Genomic DNA, 19,883 nt, shown 5'->3' on the forward strand with positions numbered 1-19,883 from the left:
GCTTTTAACCAAATGTCAGGATGTCGACTATAGTACTACCCTGGCGCTTTTAACCAAATGTCAGGATGTCGACTATAGTACTACCCTTTTGCTTTTAACCAAATGTCAGGATGTCGACTACTACTACCCTGGCGCTTTTAACCAAAAGTCAGGATGTCGACTAGTACTACCCTGGCGCTTTTAACCAAATGTCAGGATGTCGACTATAGTACTACCCTGGCGCTTTTAACCAAAAGTCAGGATGTCGACTAGTACTACCCTGGCGCTTTTAACCAAATGTCAGGATGTCGACTATAGTACTACCCTGGCGCTTTTAACCAAATGTCAGGATGTCGACTATAGTACTACCCTGGCGCTTTTAACCAAAAGTCAGGATGTCGACTATAGTACTACCCTGGCGCTTCTTCACAAAAGTCAGGATGTCGACTAGTACTACCCTTTTGCTTTTAACCAAATGTCAGGATGTCGACTATAGTACTACCCTGGCGCTTTTAACCAAATGTCAGGATGTCGACTATAGTACTACCCTGGCGCTTTTAACCAAAAGTCAGGATGTCGACAAGTACTACCCTTTTGCTTTTAACCAAATGTCAGGATGTCGACTATAGTACTACCCTGGCGCTTTTAACCAAAAGTCAGGATGTCGACAAGTACTACCCTTTTGCTTTTAACCAAAAGTCAGGATGTCGACTAGTACTACCCTGGCGCTTTTAACCAAATGTCAGGATGTGGACTAGTACTACCCTGGCGCTTTTAACCAAATGTCAGGATGTCGACTATAGTACTACCCTGGCGCTTTTAACCAAATGTCAGGATGTCGACTATAGTACTACCCTTTTTCTTTTAACCAAATGTCAGGATGTGGACTAGTACTACCCTGGCGCTTTTAACTAAAAGTCAGGATGTCGACTAGTACTACCCTGGCGCTTTTAACCAAATGTCAGGATGTCGACTATAGTACTACCCTGGCGCTTTTAACCAAAAGTCAGGATGTCGACTAGTACTACCCTGGCGCTTTTAACCAAATGTCAGGATGTCGACTATAGTACTACCCTGGCGCTTTTAACCAAATGTCAGGATGTCGACTATAGTACTACCCTGGCGCTTTTGACCAAAAGTCAGGATGTCGACTATAGTACTACCCTGGCGCTTTTAACCAAAAGTCAGGATGTCGACTAGTACTACCCTTTTGCTTTTAACCAAATGTCAGGATGTCGACTATAGTACTACCCTGGCGCTTTTAACCAAATGTCAGGATGTCGACTATAGTACTACCCTGGCGCTTTTAACCAAAATTCAGGATGTCGACAAGTACTACCCTTTTGCTTTTAACCAAATGTCAGGATGTCGACTATAGTACTACCCTGGCGCTTTTAACCAAAAGTCAGGATGTCGACTAGTACTACCCTGGCGCTTTTAACCAAATGTCAGGATGTCGACTATAGTACTACCCTGGCGCTTTTAACCAAAAGTCAGGATGTCGACTAGTACTACCCTGGCGCTTTTAACCAAAAGTCAGGATGTCGACTAGTACTACCCTGGCGCTTTTAACCAAAAGTCAGGATGTCGACAAGTACTACCCTTTTGCTTTTAACCAAATGTCAGGATGTCGACTATAGTACTACCCTGGCGCTTTTAACCAAATGTCAGGATGTCGACTATAGTACTACCCTGGCGCTTTTAACCAAAAGTCAGGATGTCGACAAGTACTACCCTTTTGCTTTTAACCAAATGTCAGGATGTCGACTATAGTACTACCCTGGCGCTTTTAACCAAAAGTCAGGATGTCGACTAGTACTACCCTTTTGCTTTTAACCAAATGTCAGGATGTCGACTATAGTACTACCCTGGCGCTTTTAACCAAAAGTCAGGATGTCGACTAGTACTACCCTGGCGCTTTTAACCAAAAGTCAGGATGTCGACTAGTACTACCCTGGCGCTTTTAACCAAAAGTCAGGATGTCGACAAGTACTACCTTTTTGCTTTTAACCAAATGTCAGGATGTCGACTATAGTACTACCCTGGCGCTTTTAACCAAAAGTCAGGATGTCGACTAGTACTACCCTTTTGCTTTTAACCAAATGTCAGGATGTCGACTATAGTACTACCCTGGCGCTTTTAACCAAAAGTCAGGATGTCGACTAGTACTACCCTGGCGCTTTTAACCAAAAGTCAGGATGTCGACTAGTACTACCCTGGCGCTTTTAACCAAAAGTCAGGATGTCGACTAGTACTACCCTGGCGCTTTTAACCAAAAGTCAGGATGTCGACTAGTACTAACCTGGCGCTTTTAACCAAAAGTCAGGATGTCGACTAGTACTACCCTGGCGCTTTTAACCAAAAGTCAGGATGTCGACTAGTACTACCCTGGCGCTTTTAACCAAAAGTCAGGATGTCGACTAGTACTACCCTGGCGCTTTTAACCAAAAGTCAGGATGTCGACTAGTACTACCCTGGCGCTTTTAACCAAATGTCAGGATGTCGACTATAGTACTACCCTGGCGCTTTTAACCAAAAGTCAGGATGTCGACTAGTACTACCCTGGCGCTTTTAACCAAAAGTCAGGATGTCGACTAGTACTACCCTGGCGCTTTTAACCAAAAGTCAGGATGTCGACTAGTACTACCCTGGCGCTTTTAACCAAAAGTCAGGATGTCGACTAGTACTACCCTGGCGCTTTTAACCAAAAGTCAGGATGTGGACTAGTACTACCCTGGCGCTTTTAACCAAAAGTCAGGATGTCGACTAGTACTACCCTGGCGCTTTTAACCAAAAGTCAGGATGTCGACTAGTACTACCCTGGCGCTTTTAACCAAAAGTCAGGATGTCGACTAGTACTACCCTGGCGCTTTTAACCAAAAGTCAGGATGTCGACTAGTACTACCCTGACGCTTTTAACCAAAAGTCAGGATGCTCCCTGTTGGTGGTCGTGTTTCAGCAAGGCGCAGTTCCTTTAACTCGACAGGTTGAGGTTGGACACCATCATAGGAGCGTTGTCACACGGTGTCACGCAACTTTGTTAAAGTTTACTAGCGCGGAGATTGTTTAAAAAACGTTTGCGTTTGGCATCCATCATTTATCCCGAGGTGGGTATGGTACAGAAAGACGGCAATTTTGGTGGATATACAACTTCTTTTTTTCTATGTAAGGCGACGCATGGCAACATTAGACCATGTCGAAATGTCGCCTTTCACAGAACATATGAAGTTGTAGATCCAAAAAGATTGTCATCATTTTACCTACATCTTCAATAGAACAAATCTACGAAGCTCTTGTAGATCATCGTTTTATTCTACATAAATTACACCATAAGTATACGCATATGACACCACAGTGGATGTATCTCCTAGTATCCACTGACAAATGGTGTCGTGGTCAGCGTAATCATGTGGTTCATTTCGTTGCGTACTATTCTCTAGCTATTTGCGCCGCATGTCTGTATGTCAAGGTACCCATGGTATGCTCATATTTGAGGTCAGACAAGTGAATGGTTTCATGTAATGGTAAATACACCTCAGTAAATCATCTGTGTTTATGTTGTAGGCCTACCATGCGACCGCCGACTGTGCAAGCTGAACACAACTGCAGACGAAGTGATGTCGAGACAACGTATATTAGCCAGGAAACTTGTTGAACTTGCAGATGACCTTGATAAACAGCAAAGGAAACTGCGCAAGGCGAAAGTCGGTCTCTCCGCCTCCAGTGCTGTCGGTGCAGCATTGTCGGCAACAGGATTCGGGTTGTCCTTCGTCTCATTTGGGGCTTCGTTGGTCTTGACGTCAGTCGGAACAGGCATCTCTATCGCCAGTACCGTTGGGGCCGCGGCGACCAAGGTCGCAGACAAGATCATCAAACGGAAGAAGGTAGATGAAACTAACGCATGCGTAAAGGCCTACACACACGCTGTACAACAGTTCGCTCCAGTTCTCGAGTTCTTCTGTGAAGGTCTCTCTTCTCGTGATGACAAAGCAAGGTTGAGACAGATCCTCACAGACTCTAGAGTGACGTCAAGTAATATTGGTATCATCGACGTAAAGTCTCCAGACAAGCTATGTGCTGCATGTGCCAAAGGGCACCAGATCATGGCCACCACGTTACGTGTCCAGGAGCTTATGGCGGAGATCGAAGGAGACCCTAGTATGGAGGCACCAGGCCTGGATGTCGCCAGTTGGACTGCTGGGGTTATCTCGGACAAGTCGACGTTTGGGAAGGGGACATACAAGACGTTCAATGCTGCTGCCAAGGCTATACATATCGGCGATGTGGCGCTGACTGGGGTGGGAATAATTCTTGACGTTGGGTCAATTATCTACAACAGTATCAAACTTCACAACAAGGAGCCGTCCGAGGTAGCTCTGCTCATACGGGACTTGGCGCTGGCTTTGGATCCGAACTTAGGGTGAACTCTTATCAAACTAAAAAAAAATAAAACCTCTGTGTTACAATTGCCCGACGTTTATGTTACAGGGGACTAAGTTCGAAACACGAAGCTTTACTGGCCCGTCCGAATTACATTGTTTGATCCCACTGTATGTCTGCTTATCGTATTACATGTGTCGCTGATGCGGTTACTGGTCACCCATCCCGTGCACAGGGTCAGAGTATCACACTGGACATTGATTCAAACCTTGAAAATGGACATCAGATGATATTGTTGTCTTTTAGTGATGCTTTGTGCACGATGTTTTTGTCAGATCATTAAATGTATAGAGCTGTTTATATTAGTTGAGTCTTGTGTTGTATCGAGAGGATACGCATTGTACAACCCAATGTCAAAATCATGTCAAAGTTAAGTCATCAATTATCATCACGTTTGCTTTTGGGACATCGTCTCCTTTGAATGATTGACTGGTGAATTGAACTTACTGCCACCCATGAAAGGTTGCTTGCAAACAACCAGGAAAACGCCCCGTGTCATATGTTACCGGAGGGACAGAAACAAACATATTGATAACAGGCAGGGTGTTGGCTGGAAACACAGTGATTCGTCTCGTAAGTAGTCACTTTTCAGATAGCTTGTACAACATGTATAATTATAATATGTTATATTTTATATCCAATACATTTATTTCCCCAAGCCACTGGTATATGAATTATATATTGTTGACGTTTGATAATGTAAACAATTTTACATATTTTACCTTCACTGTACGCTCAACCGAGTCAACGTGGGACAAAGAGGAAATTAAATAGACGATTTCTGTGGGGAAATATTTTTCGACACTGTACGCGTGTGTGGAGTTTGCAAGCGTGGTGAGTGAATATGCTTACACCTTTAGTTACTGGTTGACATATTTCGCGATGACGGATGAACGTGGATTAGAAATATATTGTGGAAAACCATTAACATACTCTGACAATCACTAAAGTTAATCTGGGCCTTGTCGAGAGCATGTTCCTCACACATGACTTACAGAGATGGCGCGTCGTATTTGTTTACTTAAGGCCGTATAAGTCAAACATTTCCTCGGTGAGACATGAGGTATGTTGAATAAACACACACGTGGACATAAGTTTGAATCTACAACAAAAGGACATTCTCCTTTTAATTCTGGTCATTGAATAGTTGGAAACCCACCTCAACAAGTAAAGATCCTAAATCACGAAAGGCCGTAACTCTGTTCATACAAGAGTAGATAGATAGAATCTTTTGTTCATTTGGTAATTAAGCTAGATCCAACTCTGTCAATCAGTAATAAAACATTACAAATTTATCAACATAAAAATATATGGTATTCTGTTCATGGCAACTAGGTTGCATGAGATAAATGCAGACGTACATCATTTCTTTGTCAGGCACAATGACAAGCAAGCATGAGAAGTTACAGAGGTTGTCTGACGCGTCAGATGTCTGTTTGGAGAAACTTGATATCGTCATAGGAAAGCTGTATGCTCTAGCGGATGAACTGGACATTCAACAGAAGAAAATGGACATAGCAAAAATTGGTTTCGCAAGTTCTGGTGTTGTTGGAGGAGGTTTGGCCATTGCCGGTTTCGGTTTGTCCTTTGTCACATTTGGAGCCTCCTTGATCCTGACGGCTGTGGGAACAGGCATCGCTGTGGCTAGCGGTGCTGGCGGGATCGCTACAACAATTGCTGAGAAAATTGTTAAAAACAAAAGAGTCAAAGAAGCTAAGGAAGCGGTTATGGAGTATTCCTCTGCCCTAGCAGACTTTGTCCTTATCCTTGAAGTCTTCAGTGATGCCTTGACACACGACGAGCAGGTCCGTATGCTGGCTATTCTGCAATCGTCCTCCTTCGATGGGACTTCAAATGAGGATCTCGTCAGTGACTTGCAGGATCACACGAAGGCTGCAGGTGCCTATAGGAAAGCTCACAAGATCCTGAAAGCGGCCAAAATTGTTGAGGCTACAGTTGGTGCCATAGAGACTGGCGCTAAAGCAGGACTCCACGCGAGTGCCAAGGCCGGCCAAGCGGCTGCTGATATTGGAGGGGAGGTGTTTACAGGTGGCAAGGAGGCATTTCGAGCACTGGGGACTGCTGCTAAAGCTATCAAGATAGGAGGGGTAGTCTTGTCAGGCGTTGGTGTCATCATTGACGTCGGTTCCATTATATACTACAGCATCAAAATACGTAAACGTAAACCGTCAGAGATTGCACAGATGATTCGTAAAGTTGGCCGTTCTCTGGAACTTGGGGAAGACGTGGCTCTCAAGAAAGATGAGGAGCATCTGTCCGCAGAGATTGAGAGCAAGCTGGGGATTACAGCTAACGATGACGTAAAGGCTGTAGAATAGCATCACTTGGCAAAAGCATCATGCCATGTGTTACACATCGAAATCAGCTAGAAGTAGTTTATGGAAAGGACAATGCGATTATTGTTGATCTGCAGGACATACTCCATACAATCAACACATTTCATATTTCCTGCTTCTTTCAAACAGACAACGGAAAGTAGGGAGGCCAAGGATTGTGTTGTTTAATGCTGGCGGCAAGGCGTACATATTTTAACTATCCGATGTGTATCAAAACGTGCAAATAAATGTTAGTCGGATAATCGAGTGAAAAGAATACATAATGTGAACGTGTTTATTTCTAAAACAGAGTGTTAAACCATTGACACACTGACATGAGGTTTAAATATCTGTTTCGTACCGACATGTACCAATTCATAAACATATTGATCATGATCTGCTAGTACCTTATCAGTGATCTTACATTGTGTACCTCATTTGCTGCCAAGAAAAGCAATCTCAGTCATTTGTCTTTTGTAGTACAATCATAATACTGTGATGTCCGGTGTAAAAATGAATTTAATGTTGTGTAATTTATGTAAATAAGAGAATCATCTTTAACTGGTAGTATGGTTATCTCTCTACATTGTCTTTGTCAATCGCTAATAAATAATGGCGTTACCAACTGCTTGTGGACGTTTCCCGCATATCAGTGTTTCACGCCCTTTTACGTGAGTGTTTACAAACTGATCCTAAAATACGCCCGTAACATGTTACAAGCTTTGTCGTCGCTACGATATCTGCTATTGCAATTATAATGTCGATGAATGTTTTTACAGATCATAACCTGGATGTTATATTGCAAGCGTCAATCATCTACCACTTTCAGGAAATCTTTAATACTAAAATCCTTCTAACATATGAAGTGCGTGTTTGCATATCGATTTATAGATAGAGTTGGACAAAGGTCACGCATTCCGGAAGAGATATCAGCGTGTGTTGTTATCCTGCTATGACGACCGGTCAGGTATCCGTCAGGTACACGCCAGGTGGGAACGCGGTCCATATATAAGCCTGTGGGCTGCACATGGTGAAGTGAACAACGTTGTATTCACAGGATATATATCCATCTTCAGGTGCAATACCCAAAACAATTGTATACCTACAGGTACGTGCATTCGTATATTTGGTGACATAACTGATTTCTGACAAATGTTAAGCATATTTGTTCCGACGAAAGAAAGGTGGCGTGACCTATAGTGAGATACTAACGTCATGCAAGTAAAGCCCCCTTTAATATCATTGTAAAACATATGGCATGAAATAAAAATCACTTGTTTGTTAAGTTTACATCAAACATTGTTGTGGTATACCATGTTTCCTCAACATTGTGTTTTTGTGATGGATGACCAGATATTAATTACAAATGCATTATCCCTACTTCTTATACGGTCTCTATTTAGTGATTACCATAATTATTAGTGAACCTTGGCAGTACTTACTTCAACTGGACGAATATATACAGCATTTAATATTAAACATCATGCATTGCTTGGCAGAGGCTTAAACACTGATATCTTTACACCTTGGCAGTTAAACACCGCACACAATTATAGTCACGCGATTTGTAATCTGCCCTTCATACAGGCTACAAGGGTCATGTCGGCTGCAGATACGAAGCTTGACGAGCTGTCAGGTGCGACTACTGACTGTGTTGCCCGCCACGACCACGTCGTGCAGCAGCTGCTGGAACTGGCAGATGAGCTGGACAAGGAAGAGAGGGAGGTTGACATCGCCAAGATTGGCTTTGCTAGCACTGGCGCTGTCGGAGGGGGGCTGGCGTTACTTGGCTTCGGTCTGTCCTTTGTTACTTTTGGGGCATCCCTCATCCTGACAGCAGTAGGGGCGGGTATATCCGCCGTCAGCGGAGTTGGAGGACTGACGACAACGATCACAGAGAAGATCATGAAAAACGAAAAGTTGAAGGAGGTCAAAGCAGCTGTTCAGGGATATTCAGATTCAATCAAGTCGTTTTCGCATGTTTTGGAATCATTTTGTAAATTGCTGCCTGGTGAGGACCAAGAGAAGGTGTGGAAATCTTTGAAGGAAAACATTGAGATGGAAATGACTATAAGCAGTGTTATATCAGACGGTCGCAAACTTGTGGACACCATAGCAAGCATTAAAAAGTTGATGACAGCGGCTAACAATGTCAAGGACGTAGTGGAGGGACTACAAGGGGAGGGAAGCGTTGCTGTAAAGGTCGTAGACGTAGGTGAAAATCTCGCCAAAGAAGGCGACGAGGCTTTTGAGGCTCTGAGTACTGGCGCTAAAGCTGTACAGATAGGAGGCGTTGTCCTGTCCGGGGTGGGCGTGGTCATTGACATTGGTTCCATCATATACTATGGGATTAAAGTTCATAATAGGAAACCCTCCGAAGTTGCTGAACTCATAAGAAAATTAGCCAAATCAATGGACTAGCGCTTGTCCAATATTGTTAAATGTCAATACAATGACTGTATACATACCAACTATATGGTTTGTTGAACCCTATCGGTGTTGTAGATTGCTGTTGATATCGTTCACACAAAGCGCATCTTATGTTCAATTCTCTGATTGATGTGGGTGTTCTGAATATACGAAACAAGACTCACGTGAAGCCGATGGGCTCTCATCACTCAAACGCTATGTCCATTTTCCGTTTGCAGGGACTCGTAGCGTTGCAACGGAATTAAACTACACATTCCGACATTGCAGCTGATCACGAGGTTAACGACAGATAGAAACATAAAACTTGTGTTAGCAGTATACTCAAATTGCCTGAATCAGAAATAAATGAGATAATGAAATACGTGTTGTATTAGATCATTTGGGCATAGAATCAGAGGTAGGGAAACAAAACCATTTCTATGTTTCACCACAAGGAAAGTGTATACCGTGGTCCAAACCTGAGGGCATGTGATCAGATGACAGGATACGGATTGTGTTGTAAAACTGCAAATATTAACGCTGCAACCCGGAGCTGAACGGTTACCCTGGCGTTGTTTATTGCTTAGTACGAGTGCTCAGTGATATGTCCATTATATCAAGAACACTTGCTTGTGGTCACCGCCATGAAGGTTAACTGGCTCGTTTTAATGTAATTATCAATTCAATAACTCAACAGAAACACCGAACCGACCACAAGCTTCAGCAGACATATTGCTCAGCATCCCCTGTCCATGTCCACTATATTCTCCAGTGATTGTCCGTTCACGTAACGTCCATAGTTGGCCAAAAACATGGAAACCAACTGTAAAAGAACCATATAATTAATATATGCGATAATCCTGGGATTGCCCTTTTCCCTTTTCGCTCCATCATTATTTGTATTCATATACTTTTCACTGCTTTTGTACACTCCTGCATATATTTTGTGCGCCTCTTTGCCTTTCTCCGGAAGGGAGAACTAGCGACATCTATTTCCGACACGTCAGTGCCGTGCCTTTACACTGTCATAGTTACCTTTCTCCACGAGTCCATACAATCACTTTGATTAGATAAGAGGGGTGTAATTACCACGTCCCTCTCACCCCACAGAGGACTATCTCGAGACAAGGGCTCCTTCGTACAGACGTCCAGCACAGCTCCTGACAGCCACCCGTTTCTAAACACAGATTTAGTCTCCATGTTGTTTTGTATCAAGGTGGGAAGAACACATAAAACGATCGACAGTAGGACCCGAAAGCAGGTCACTGCACTTGGCCTTAGAGCTTCCGGTAACACACAACGTGCCATACCTCGAATGGTTGTCCGGTGGCAGTAAGGAAATAATAATCATGACAGGAACAATCCCCAAAATAACCACCTATTACGGCTGTCAAAAGCTGTGACTGCCATGTGTGGTTGTGCACTTATCCGGCAGAGTAAAGTCATATTTGTCGGTCGTACAATTTGGAACCAAAAAGGTTTCTTGGATACACACTTGTCACATGAAATCTGTTACCGGAAGTAAGCTGGGAGCCAGCTGTATTACTGGCAATAACACGTCGCAAGACTTACAGGTGACTTGACGCACGGTGGGAATACAACGGATTTGTTCCCTACATTGACCAAACACTGCATTTCCAGTTTAAGAAGTTCCGCCTCTTATATATAAAGGAATGACAATGTTTACCTGAGTGCTGAAATGAGACTGGCATCGTCAATTATGTCTCCATGTCCAACGTTGATGAAAAGTGGCTGGTGAAGGCGATGACACGACATAAGTTCATATGATACGTACATTCAGGTGTAGACAGCAAAATGTTTACCAGGAAATCACAGGAGGACAGTAGTTCAGGCAGATCACATATGGTTGTCTGCATATAAAACATGCCACAAGTCATCGGCTACATTACATGATACTCTGTGTATAAATCATGTACATTACGGATGACAAGTCATCGGCTACATTACACGGTACTCTGCGTATAAAACATGTACATTACGGATGGCAAGTCATCGGCTACATTACATGTATATAAACCATGTACATTACATGGTGTTGCGGATAAGAATTTGCCGTGACAAACGATGTAAGAAACCCCCTGTGAACCAGCAAAACAGAACAAAGACAAGTCTAAAACATTCAAATTTTGTAATATTTAGCAAAGAGAGCAAGTTATACAAAGTCACAAGTCAATTTTACAATATCGATTTCATATACAATACAAAAGAGACAGAATCTAAGGCAGTGGGTCACAAAATATATATAGCAAATTCACCAAAGTCTTAGTGCGAGAGAGAAAGTTATGCTTAATGTAACACAGCGAGCGGTCAGGCAGCAGTAGATCAGGCGTTGACAGATGCAGAAAGATATTACTCCAGTTATATGTGTCTATGTGTCCGTGTCCACCAGGGCAGTTAGCATTTACATATACATTCAGCCATTTGCCCAAAGTTCTAGCACATACGACCATCGCCACTAACGTGGAACGCTCCCGAACGCGTGTTGTTGTTTAGCAAAGGGAGGTAACTCTAACGTACTGCCTTAGAGGCGTGCAACTTATATAATTCTCTGTAGGAAATGTGACCCATAATAACTATTATTCAAAACACTAAATGTTGTAACCCAATAATAATTATTACTTAATTAATAACAAAATATACAGAAAATACACACTCGTAACAATGTGATAGGTCATCTTCTAGATTACGTGGTAGTCTGTGTATAAAACATGTACATTACAGGTGACAGGAGATCGGCTAGATCGCATGGTAGTCTGTGTAAACCATGTAGATTGCAGGCGACACGAGTAACATGCTTACATTTACAACTAGCAGTTGTCTCGTTGGAATTCCTGAATTCATGTATCGAATAGTTCACTGTGGTTTCAAAGCATCAAAATCACACTGTCGAAGATTTATTGTAGTTGCTGTTTCAGACAGAACATTGTTGAAGACGTACCGGTATTCATCCACAAATGTCTTCCTGTCTTCTTCCTTGAATTTCCATCGTTTCATACCCCTCATAGTCATATCCCAGTATTTACATGCTCGGGCAACTGAAAGACCAAACAGTATGTATACCCAAATTGCAGGTTAGTTTTTGTCATCATTGACTATTAATATGACGTTTGAATGTTTAGTGTCTGTACAAATGTATTTGGTCGATATCCTCCAGATAAACAGTGACAAAGAATGACACGAGTGTCTCCAGCCTTGTCACAAGCTAAGAAACGGGGTATATTTACATTTGGTGTCATCAATATTTGATTGTGGTTCGTTAACAGTTGCTCGTGATATAGTTAATACAATTGTCTCAGCTTTTAAGAGGGGTTTCTCATTCAAATGGAAAGAGTTTATTTCCTATATCTATACTACTGGAAAGTGAAGTGAAGAAATAGCATTTGCATGTTAAGGTACATTCATTCAGACTCAATCAGTGTTGTTTTGAGGGTTTAGGGTGTATTTTGTTATTTGTTTGTTTGTTTGTTTGTTTGTTTGTTTCTTTGTTTGTTTGTTTTGTTTTGTTTGTTTGTTGGTTGGTTTTTTGTTTGTTTTCTTGGGGGGGGGGGGGGGCGGGGGTCCTTGTTTTTTTTGGGTTTTTTTGTCAGTTTTCAATTGTGTAATCAAATATACAATGGACAGGTGCATATGGTACCTTCGGTGCCAATAGTCCCCAACCCCAGTATCCCCACAGTACACGAGCTGAGGTGCTTCAGTCTAGCATCGTGGGTTGATCTGAAACATCCAGTAAAAAGACAGTATAAACCTGCACAATGGATTTGGTAAACTAATTGCAGTATTTACAAAACGTTCCCAGGTTGAATATCGTCATCGAAACATTACAAAGTTAAGGTCCAGAGTAGGACGTTCGTACCCATCGGTAGTACATTACTACCTAATACCCATTTGCTCTGTTGTGATGGCGATTAGGTGTCTGACCTTGAGGGTGCGGGTTCGAATCCTGGATTGGGCTCAGCCAAAAATGTACCAGAATTTGTACTTCACTAAGAAAGTGTAATCCCAAAAATGACATGGGCTCTTACATTTGACCACTTTCTAAATGGCATTGTGTAATGATAGGTTTCGGCCATGGGAGCCGTGCCAATTTACACTTACACAAAGTACACAGTCTGGGCTACCGGTATTCTGACTTCCATATTTTTTAAGTCGCGGTGGCTGAACGGGTTAGGCGGCTTACTTTGTGTGTTGGCGATTAGGTGCCTGACACTGAGGGTGCGAGTTCGAATTCCGGATGGGACTCAACCAAAACAGTAGTAGAATTTGTACTTTACTAAGAAAGTGTTATCCCAAATATGGCATATGTTGCATTTGCTATGTGTTTGTCTTTATCCAGCATCGATCGTTCGTTCAGAGAAGGCAGTTCTGTTCGTACAGGCTATAGATTTCTGAAAGCTTCGACTTATGGCGTCATGTAGCGTAATTTGAATCTGATCTGATATCTATGTTGATACACAAGTAAAAAAAAACATTTTAAGTGATGAGATATGTCCTTGGTAAGATAATAGTGGTTTGAGGTATTTTCAGATGCAGCATCTACTAGGAGCTTTCCGAAAACAAAGTGATTTGGGATTCGACCTGAAGGTAGAGAGGTATGATTGTAGGTAAGTTTTTCGGGAGATGGTGAAGGCGAATGCATGAGGATTGGGTATGATGGTTAACCTACGTTACATGAAGCTTTAACATACAAAATCCATATGAGATGTTTAAGATATATACATGCCTGTTCCACGTGCGTTGGTTTTGCAGCCGCTGGAAGTGGGGAAAGTTCATGTTGGCCGCGATGATTTGACCAATGACGTACTGGGAGATCGGAGATCGGAAAGTGATTGCATTGTGGGTAACTGTTATGCCTGGTGGCAGTTGAATCAGGATGTTAGAGGCAGCACAAACACGACCAGAACAAACCTGACGAAAATGACTTCACTTGAAGTATTTCAGAAAGATTACTTACGTCCCGTTTGATCTTCAATACTGCATTAACTCCTGAAATGAATGAAATCTATGTGGAAATTTACTTGTAATGAATTAAATCTATGTGGAAATGTACTTGTAATGTTTATTTGAAGAACACCCAGAACTGACTTGCTGTAGGTAGCAACATTGAACATAATAGCGTAATATAGCTAAAAAAAGGTGTTATATCGGTCAGTGAACCTAGGGGATGTAGTTGTGGTGGTGTCTGTCGGGAAAAAGGTGTTATATCGGCCAGTGAACCTAGGGGATGTAGTTGTGGTGGTGTCTGTTGGGACGAAGGTATTATATCGGTCAGTGAACCTAGGGGATGTAGTTGTGGTGGTGTCTGTCGGGGAAAAGGTGTTATATCGGCCAGTGAACCTAGGGAATGTACTTGTAGTGGTGTCTGTCGGGATTCCACGATCTAGTCCCACCTGATTCCAACGTTTGGATCCATCTAAGTTTGGGCAGCAGGTGTAAGTGCTGACACATGTGTACTGGGGATCCAAAGTCGACTTCTACATCTTTCAAGTAGGATGCGTCCGAGGTCTGGAGATACTCCGAACTTCCAGTCACAGAAGCACATGGTTCTACTGTTGGAATGAGTGGTTCATCTAATTATCGTGAACACTGCTGCTCTTGTATGAATGCATTAGTAATCATCAGCATAGATTGCTCTACTGCTTACATGCGAGGTTCAGTATGTAACAGGGAGTGAATGAGTGAGTTTAGTCGTACATCGCACTCAGTGACATTACAACTATATGGTGGGGGTCTTTAAATAATCGAGTCTGAACCAGACAATAAGCGAGTCTGGATCAGACAATCCAGTGATCGTCAGCATCGCTCTGCGCAATTGGGAACCGTTGATAAGTATGAACTATGCCAGCGGGCTTAACCGCCCGATTCCATTATTCCCCTCTACCGACGAGCATGGGTTGCTGAAGATCCATTCTAATCCGGATCTTCACGGATTCAATTCGTACCAGTGCCTTGTTGATACCAATGATTTGTTTAAAAATATCTCAGTGGTAATTTGTCAAAGTGCTAGACTGTCGGTGCTGGTAGCGTGTTCATTGGGGAGGGCAGTAAGTACAACCGGTCTTCTCTTGGTCATGACGTTGAATATCCAAGAGGTGCTAGATAGAGCTCATGGAATATGATTTATGTTGCGTCACAGATCAAAACGCTTTGTAACCTTACGTAATGCACTTGATGGACTCAGATGAGATTTATTGCAAAATGCAACGAGACTTGACACCAGAAATGGGCTTCACACATTGTATCAATGTGGGGAATCGAACAATGGTCTTCGGTCTAACGAATGAGCACTTTAACCACTAGGCTAACTGCCCCCTTATACATGTGCATCTTGGGTCATATCCAATAGGTTCAGTCGTCCTAGGACTTTCACTTGTGCTGTGCCGTGGTTGTATTGGGCCAGACCAGAAACTCTTGATCGTGTGTTCGAATCCCGTTTCACCCCAATTATATTTGTAGGACAAAATGTTGACAAAAGTATATAGAGCTCAATAGCGTCAGTATCATGGTAAAGATCTGAGCCCTGTATCATTCTTGGATTTACATGGCAGCCATGAAGTGAGTGAATGTACACAGGCCATCGACCTGGTGAAGAAACACGTTATCTTTTCGGCTACCCTGCCAGCCCGACATATTCAAACCGTCATTGAGAATACTGACAAACTGCGTCACATCTCAAAAAGTCAGCTCAAGTACTTGTAACTCTCAACGCAATGTCTGAATATGAACATATTTCTGTGCTTCCTAGAATGTTTTAGACTTCACCGGTTCTAATGATATTTATTAATACGGCCCCTCTGGCAATATAATAGCAGCTTCAAACGTGCTAATTCAAAGCTGCTATTGCCCACATTGGACAAGGAGAGAGCATGCGTACTTACTGGAAGCCAGAAAACGACGGGTCTTCAAACCTTCAGGAAGACTATCGACAAGACCTGGGAGGGCAGCGTGGTATTCCAATCACGAACAGGGGTGTGGTCGCCGAGACCTGAATGTACTTAGTGTGGGATAAAGGTTGACAAATCTAATTTATTCAGTACAATTAGTGAAGCATTACTTTAACTGTGTTACCAACAGATGGCTATTTGTATGTCAACATTGTCGCCAAGCTTTTCAAAAACAGAAGTCTTGTTTAGAATAGGTGCGAATAATGGTAGATACCTTCGATGATCGCTCAGCGCACATTCAGATTTTGCAACCGGTGTGACAGCAGCACTCAACAGGTCGTACTCTGGATACATATATAGAGGATATTATATGAGTGTCCATGCCATGCTATGTTTACGACACGAGTGCCTAAATGTTGGTATTTCCCGGGCGAGATAAGCCGCTGTCCATGACGTCATCAAGTATGAGAAGTCGAACTTATCACTATAACCTGTATTCTCAAGACAACCCTGCATTCGAAGAGGCTTCAAGTCTACAAACGTCCAACATCAGTTTAGCTTGTTCCATCTCTTTCTTGTTGTGCAACAGCGCCAAGTGCGTTGAGAAGAGACTGTGTTTTGTAAAGGTGTTTTCCCATCTTACAGGGAATGTGTGAAACCAGGGATTTGACACAATCCCTAAAAGAGTCATTGATTTAGGGAAATCACAGTGATCTCCACAGATTTCATGCATTTCCGACTATTTCAGGGGGTTTCATGAAATTACTAAAATGTTAGCTAAGGGATTTCAGGAACCCCCTGCAAGCTTTTATTGAAATGGAGGCCACGAAATTTATTATGCTAGTACAGAGCATATGCTGATGAAACTCATTTGTTGTGACAGGACAGGGAGTATGACACTGGTTATTAGACTACAGTCCTGTTATGAAACACTTACAACGTCACGATTTACACTGGGCAGGACCACAGTTAATCTCTGAAAACCTTAATCACTACAATTCAACTTGGACATCACTGTGGAGAGACAGCTCTTTGTGTATCACTGCAAGGTTATAGAAATTGTAAAATACATAGTCTGGATTCTGCATTTGCAGGGCGAAATACATTCAAGCAAATTCAGCTTTCTTCAGTTCGAATTGTTGTTTTAATTATATTTAATCAATTTGACTCATGAAAAACAATTTAAGTTGCGTATTGAGCTGATATACAATTAGATGACCTCTCGAAATGATCTGAGAAATTGAAGTACCTGCAGTAATAAGGTAATTAATGGCTCAACACCCTTCGTTCTTCGATAATGCCGAGAGTTCCCTCAGAGGTGTGGATTCGAGACAACACTCGTTATTACCACATGTGTGCCACCGATTTGTCACCTTGCCTGGATAGCAGGGTTGTGTCTCATTAGTCATACTCTCATTAATTAAAACAACAAGGGTCATGTTCCCTAAGATACAACAGGCTTGTCCGTTTTTCGTGTGCGAGAGACAAGGTGATAATGAATGAAGACAATGTGTATGGGTATAAAGCTTCTATTATTCCGTGAAAGGCGGCGTTTGTAAATTTTAGAAGAAAAGAAGTTGTATATCCATAAAGACTGTCATCGTTCTTCAACTCAACTTCTGAAATGCCCATCAAAGACGTGATACAAGGTTATAGTCAGACATCAACACGTCTTCTCTGCGTACCCAGTGTTTTGAATGGTTCTTAGCAAAAAACAGGATAAGAATATTATTCCTTTTCCGATTTGAATTAAACGTTTATGCAGACTTAAGGAACTACTCTACGTTTTTATAACTTTGAGTCTCCTCATGTTGCGATATGTCAAGCGTGTGTGACCAAAGTACGGAAGAAATGTGTTGTTGTGAGGAAACGTTTGATATAGTTGCACAAAGTCAAAATATTAGAATAAATACACGCTATTAGAATGAAAATACCAAAACGTATGTGACCAAAGTTTTTTCTGATATATTCTGAATATCTCCAGTTAGGATCACTGCATCTTGTTCTCGGTCGACTGTGAGGTATTTGACAGTTTCTGTGACCACAATAAGTTCTTTGAGAGGCTTTCAGATGATGGGGCAGTAACGAAGGATAACACTACATGGAAGAGCAACTTCTTCATTGCTATGAGAGCGACGTTTCAGTGTAGGTTCTGACACAGTTATCGAGCAAGGGATCAACAGCATAGAGGAGCAAATATAGAATTAAGAGGGGATGTGCAAGTCAGTACAACTCAGTACAGCTCAGTAAAACTCAATTTGGGGTTATCATATTATCCATCAGCAAAACAAGCGTTTAGATACCACCACTGCACCGTTCCACTTCACCATCAGTTCAACGGGTGATGACGTCATCGATTACAGGGTGGTCCAATAATACAGTTTAAATCAGTTTAACGAATGCTCACACTTCACGTGACAAAATAATTTCCACAGATCGATAACAAATCTCTCCTAAAAGCAGATTCATTTATATAATTCAGACTACATTATGATCATGTATGTTTTGCTTATTTTTCTTTTAATAATTATGTTTGTTTGACCCATCTGTCAGCCTTTTTACCAGACAATCCAATGATGAACTCTACGAGGTATCATGACTTTTCTGTGTGTCATGTGTTGTAACAGGTGTAGAATAGAGGTGACCCGGCTAATGATCAACGTGGAACCAGCCATTACAAGACCACACCACACATCATGTATGTTTTGCTTATTTTTCTTTTAATAATTATGTTTGTTTAACCCATCTGTCAGCCTTTTTACCAGACAATCCAATGATGAACTCTGTTCTACGAGGTATCATGACTTTTCTGTGTGTCATGTGTTGTAACAGGTGTAGAATAGAGGTGACCCGGCTAATGATCAACGTGGAACCAGCCATTACAAGACCAAACCACGCCATTGGTCTTCGGAACGTCAGTATAGCATACCATAAATGGAATAAAGGTCACGTCTCATATGAGGGTATATATAACAACTGACTCGCAGCTGGAGCAAACGTCATCATGGTGGACAGTAACGGTGCGGTCACTTTCATGTACGGCATAACGTGCGTGCTGTCGTATTATGCCAATATGTTCATGTTGTTTGTATTGGTCAGAGCGGGCAATAAGGTCATCATGTTTTCCCTCCGGTGTATGCTGGTGTTGATGACTGTATCAGACCTACTTCAGACCGTCCTCTTCATCTTTCCAATGGCTCTTACTCGCCTGAAACCCTCAGTCGCTTCTCCGTGGCTCTGCAACCTCGTCAAATTCAGTCGTGTGTCCTGTAGCGCGATGTCAATGATGACAATCACCATCATTGGAATAGAAAGGTAAGTTTGATATGAATTCAGTTTCATTCTATAGTATGTAAAACAAACATATCATTCAGTCTGTAATGATTCACTTCTAAACCATATACAATTCTTAAACTATTCATCAAGGGCACCATATATTATGTATGTAATATTATCTCTGGCTGATAAGTGCTGCTGCTTTACAATTCTTGGTGACAACTCAGCAAAACGACTGAAACCCATATTTGTAGAGGAGTAAACCTGCTAAGCAGTACTGACTAAGGAGTATTGACTAAGGAGTATTGACATTCCCGGATACATGGAAAAGGTATCAGTTCTTGAGTCGGCTCTTATAGTTATGTAGCCAATACACACTTAGCACGTCAGTATGACCTCAAGTGTCCTGTGTGTATGCGTATTCACCAAAGTTAAAAACGTTTAAAATCTGCATATGGACATTCCTACGACACATACAAAAGCAATAATGTTCAAAGTGGTATTAAGACGAACTCATCCATTCGCTTCTCCAAAACGTTAT

At 42.1% G+C, this 19,883-nt stretch overlaps 3 protein-coding genes and 1 pseudogene across 3 annotated transcripts; 3 read left to right on the forward strand and 1 right to left on the reverse strand.

The window, feature by feature from the left end:
* Positions 1–2,867: 2,867 nt before the first annotated feature.
* On the forward strand, positions 2,868–4,403 carry LOC137298798 (uncharacterized). Its single transcript, XM_067831073.1, has 2 exons — positions 2,868–2,877; positions 3,544–4,403. Exons 1-2 carry the CDS (start codon positions 2,868–2,870, stop codon positions 4,401–4,403), a joined length of 870 nt encoding a protein of 289 aa, XP_067687174.1.
* A 471-nt stretch (positions 4,404–4,874) lies between these two features.
* LOC137298799 (apolipoprotein L3-like) lies at positions 4,875–9,544 on the forward strand. The gene is made up of 3 exons (XM_067831074.1): positions 4,875–4,992; positions 5,797–7,863; positions 8,343–9,544. Exons 1-2 carry the CDS (start codon positions 4,875–4,877, stop codon positions 6,756–6,758), a joined length of 1,080 nt encoding a protein of 359 aa, XP_067687175.1. The 3' UTR covers positions 6,759–7,863; positions 8,343–9,544.
* On the forward strand, positions 8,355–9,176 carry LOC137298800 (apolipoprotein L3-like). The gene has a single exon (XM_067831075.1). It carries the CDS (start codon positions 8,355–8,357, stop codon positions 9,174–9,176), a length of 822 nt encoding a protein of 273 aa, XP_067687176.1.
* A 356-nt stretch (positions 9,545–9,900) lies between the features above and the next one.
* Positions 9,901–19,069, reverse strand: LOC137298801 (glyoxylate/hydroxypyruvate reductase A-like; annotated as a pseudogene).
* Positions 19,070–19,883: the final 814 nt, after the last annotated feature.

This window comes from Haliotis asinina, chromosome 10 (genome assembly GCF_037392515.1).
Source record: "Haliotis asinina isolate JCU_RB_2024 chromosome 10, JCU_Hal_asi_v2, whole genome shotgun sequence".
NCBI lineage: Eukaryota > Metazoa > Mollusca > Gastropoda > Lepetellida > Haliotidae > Haliotis > Haliotis asinina.

What these genes read in the sequence shown, in the direction of transcription:
- LOC137298799 (XM_067831074.1), top strand. Translation starts at nt 4,875, where the DNA reads ATGAAAGGTTGCTTGCAAACAACCAGGAAAACGCCCCGTGTCATATGT. An exon ending in GAAACACAGTGATTCGTCTC is followed by an intron (nt 4,993 to 5,796) that starts GTAAGTAGTCAC and finishes TTTCTTTGTCAG; the next exon opens with GCACAATGACAAGCAAGCAT.
- LOC137298800 (XM_067831075.1), top strand. Translation starts at nt 8,355, where the DNA reads ATGTCGGCTGCAGATACGAAGCTTGACGAGCTGTCAGGTGCGACTACT.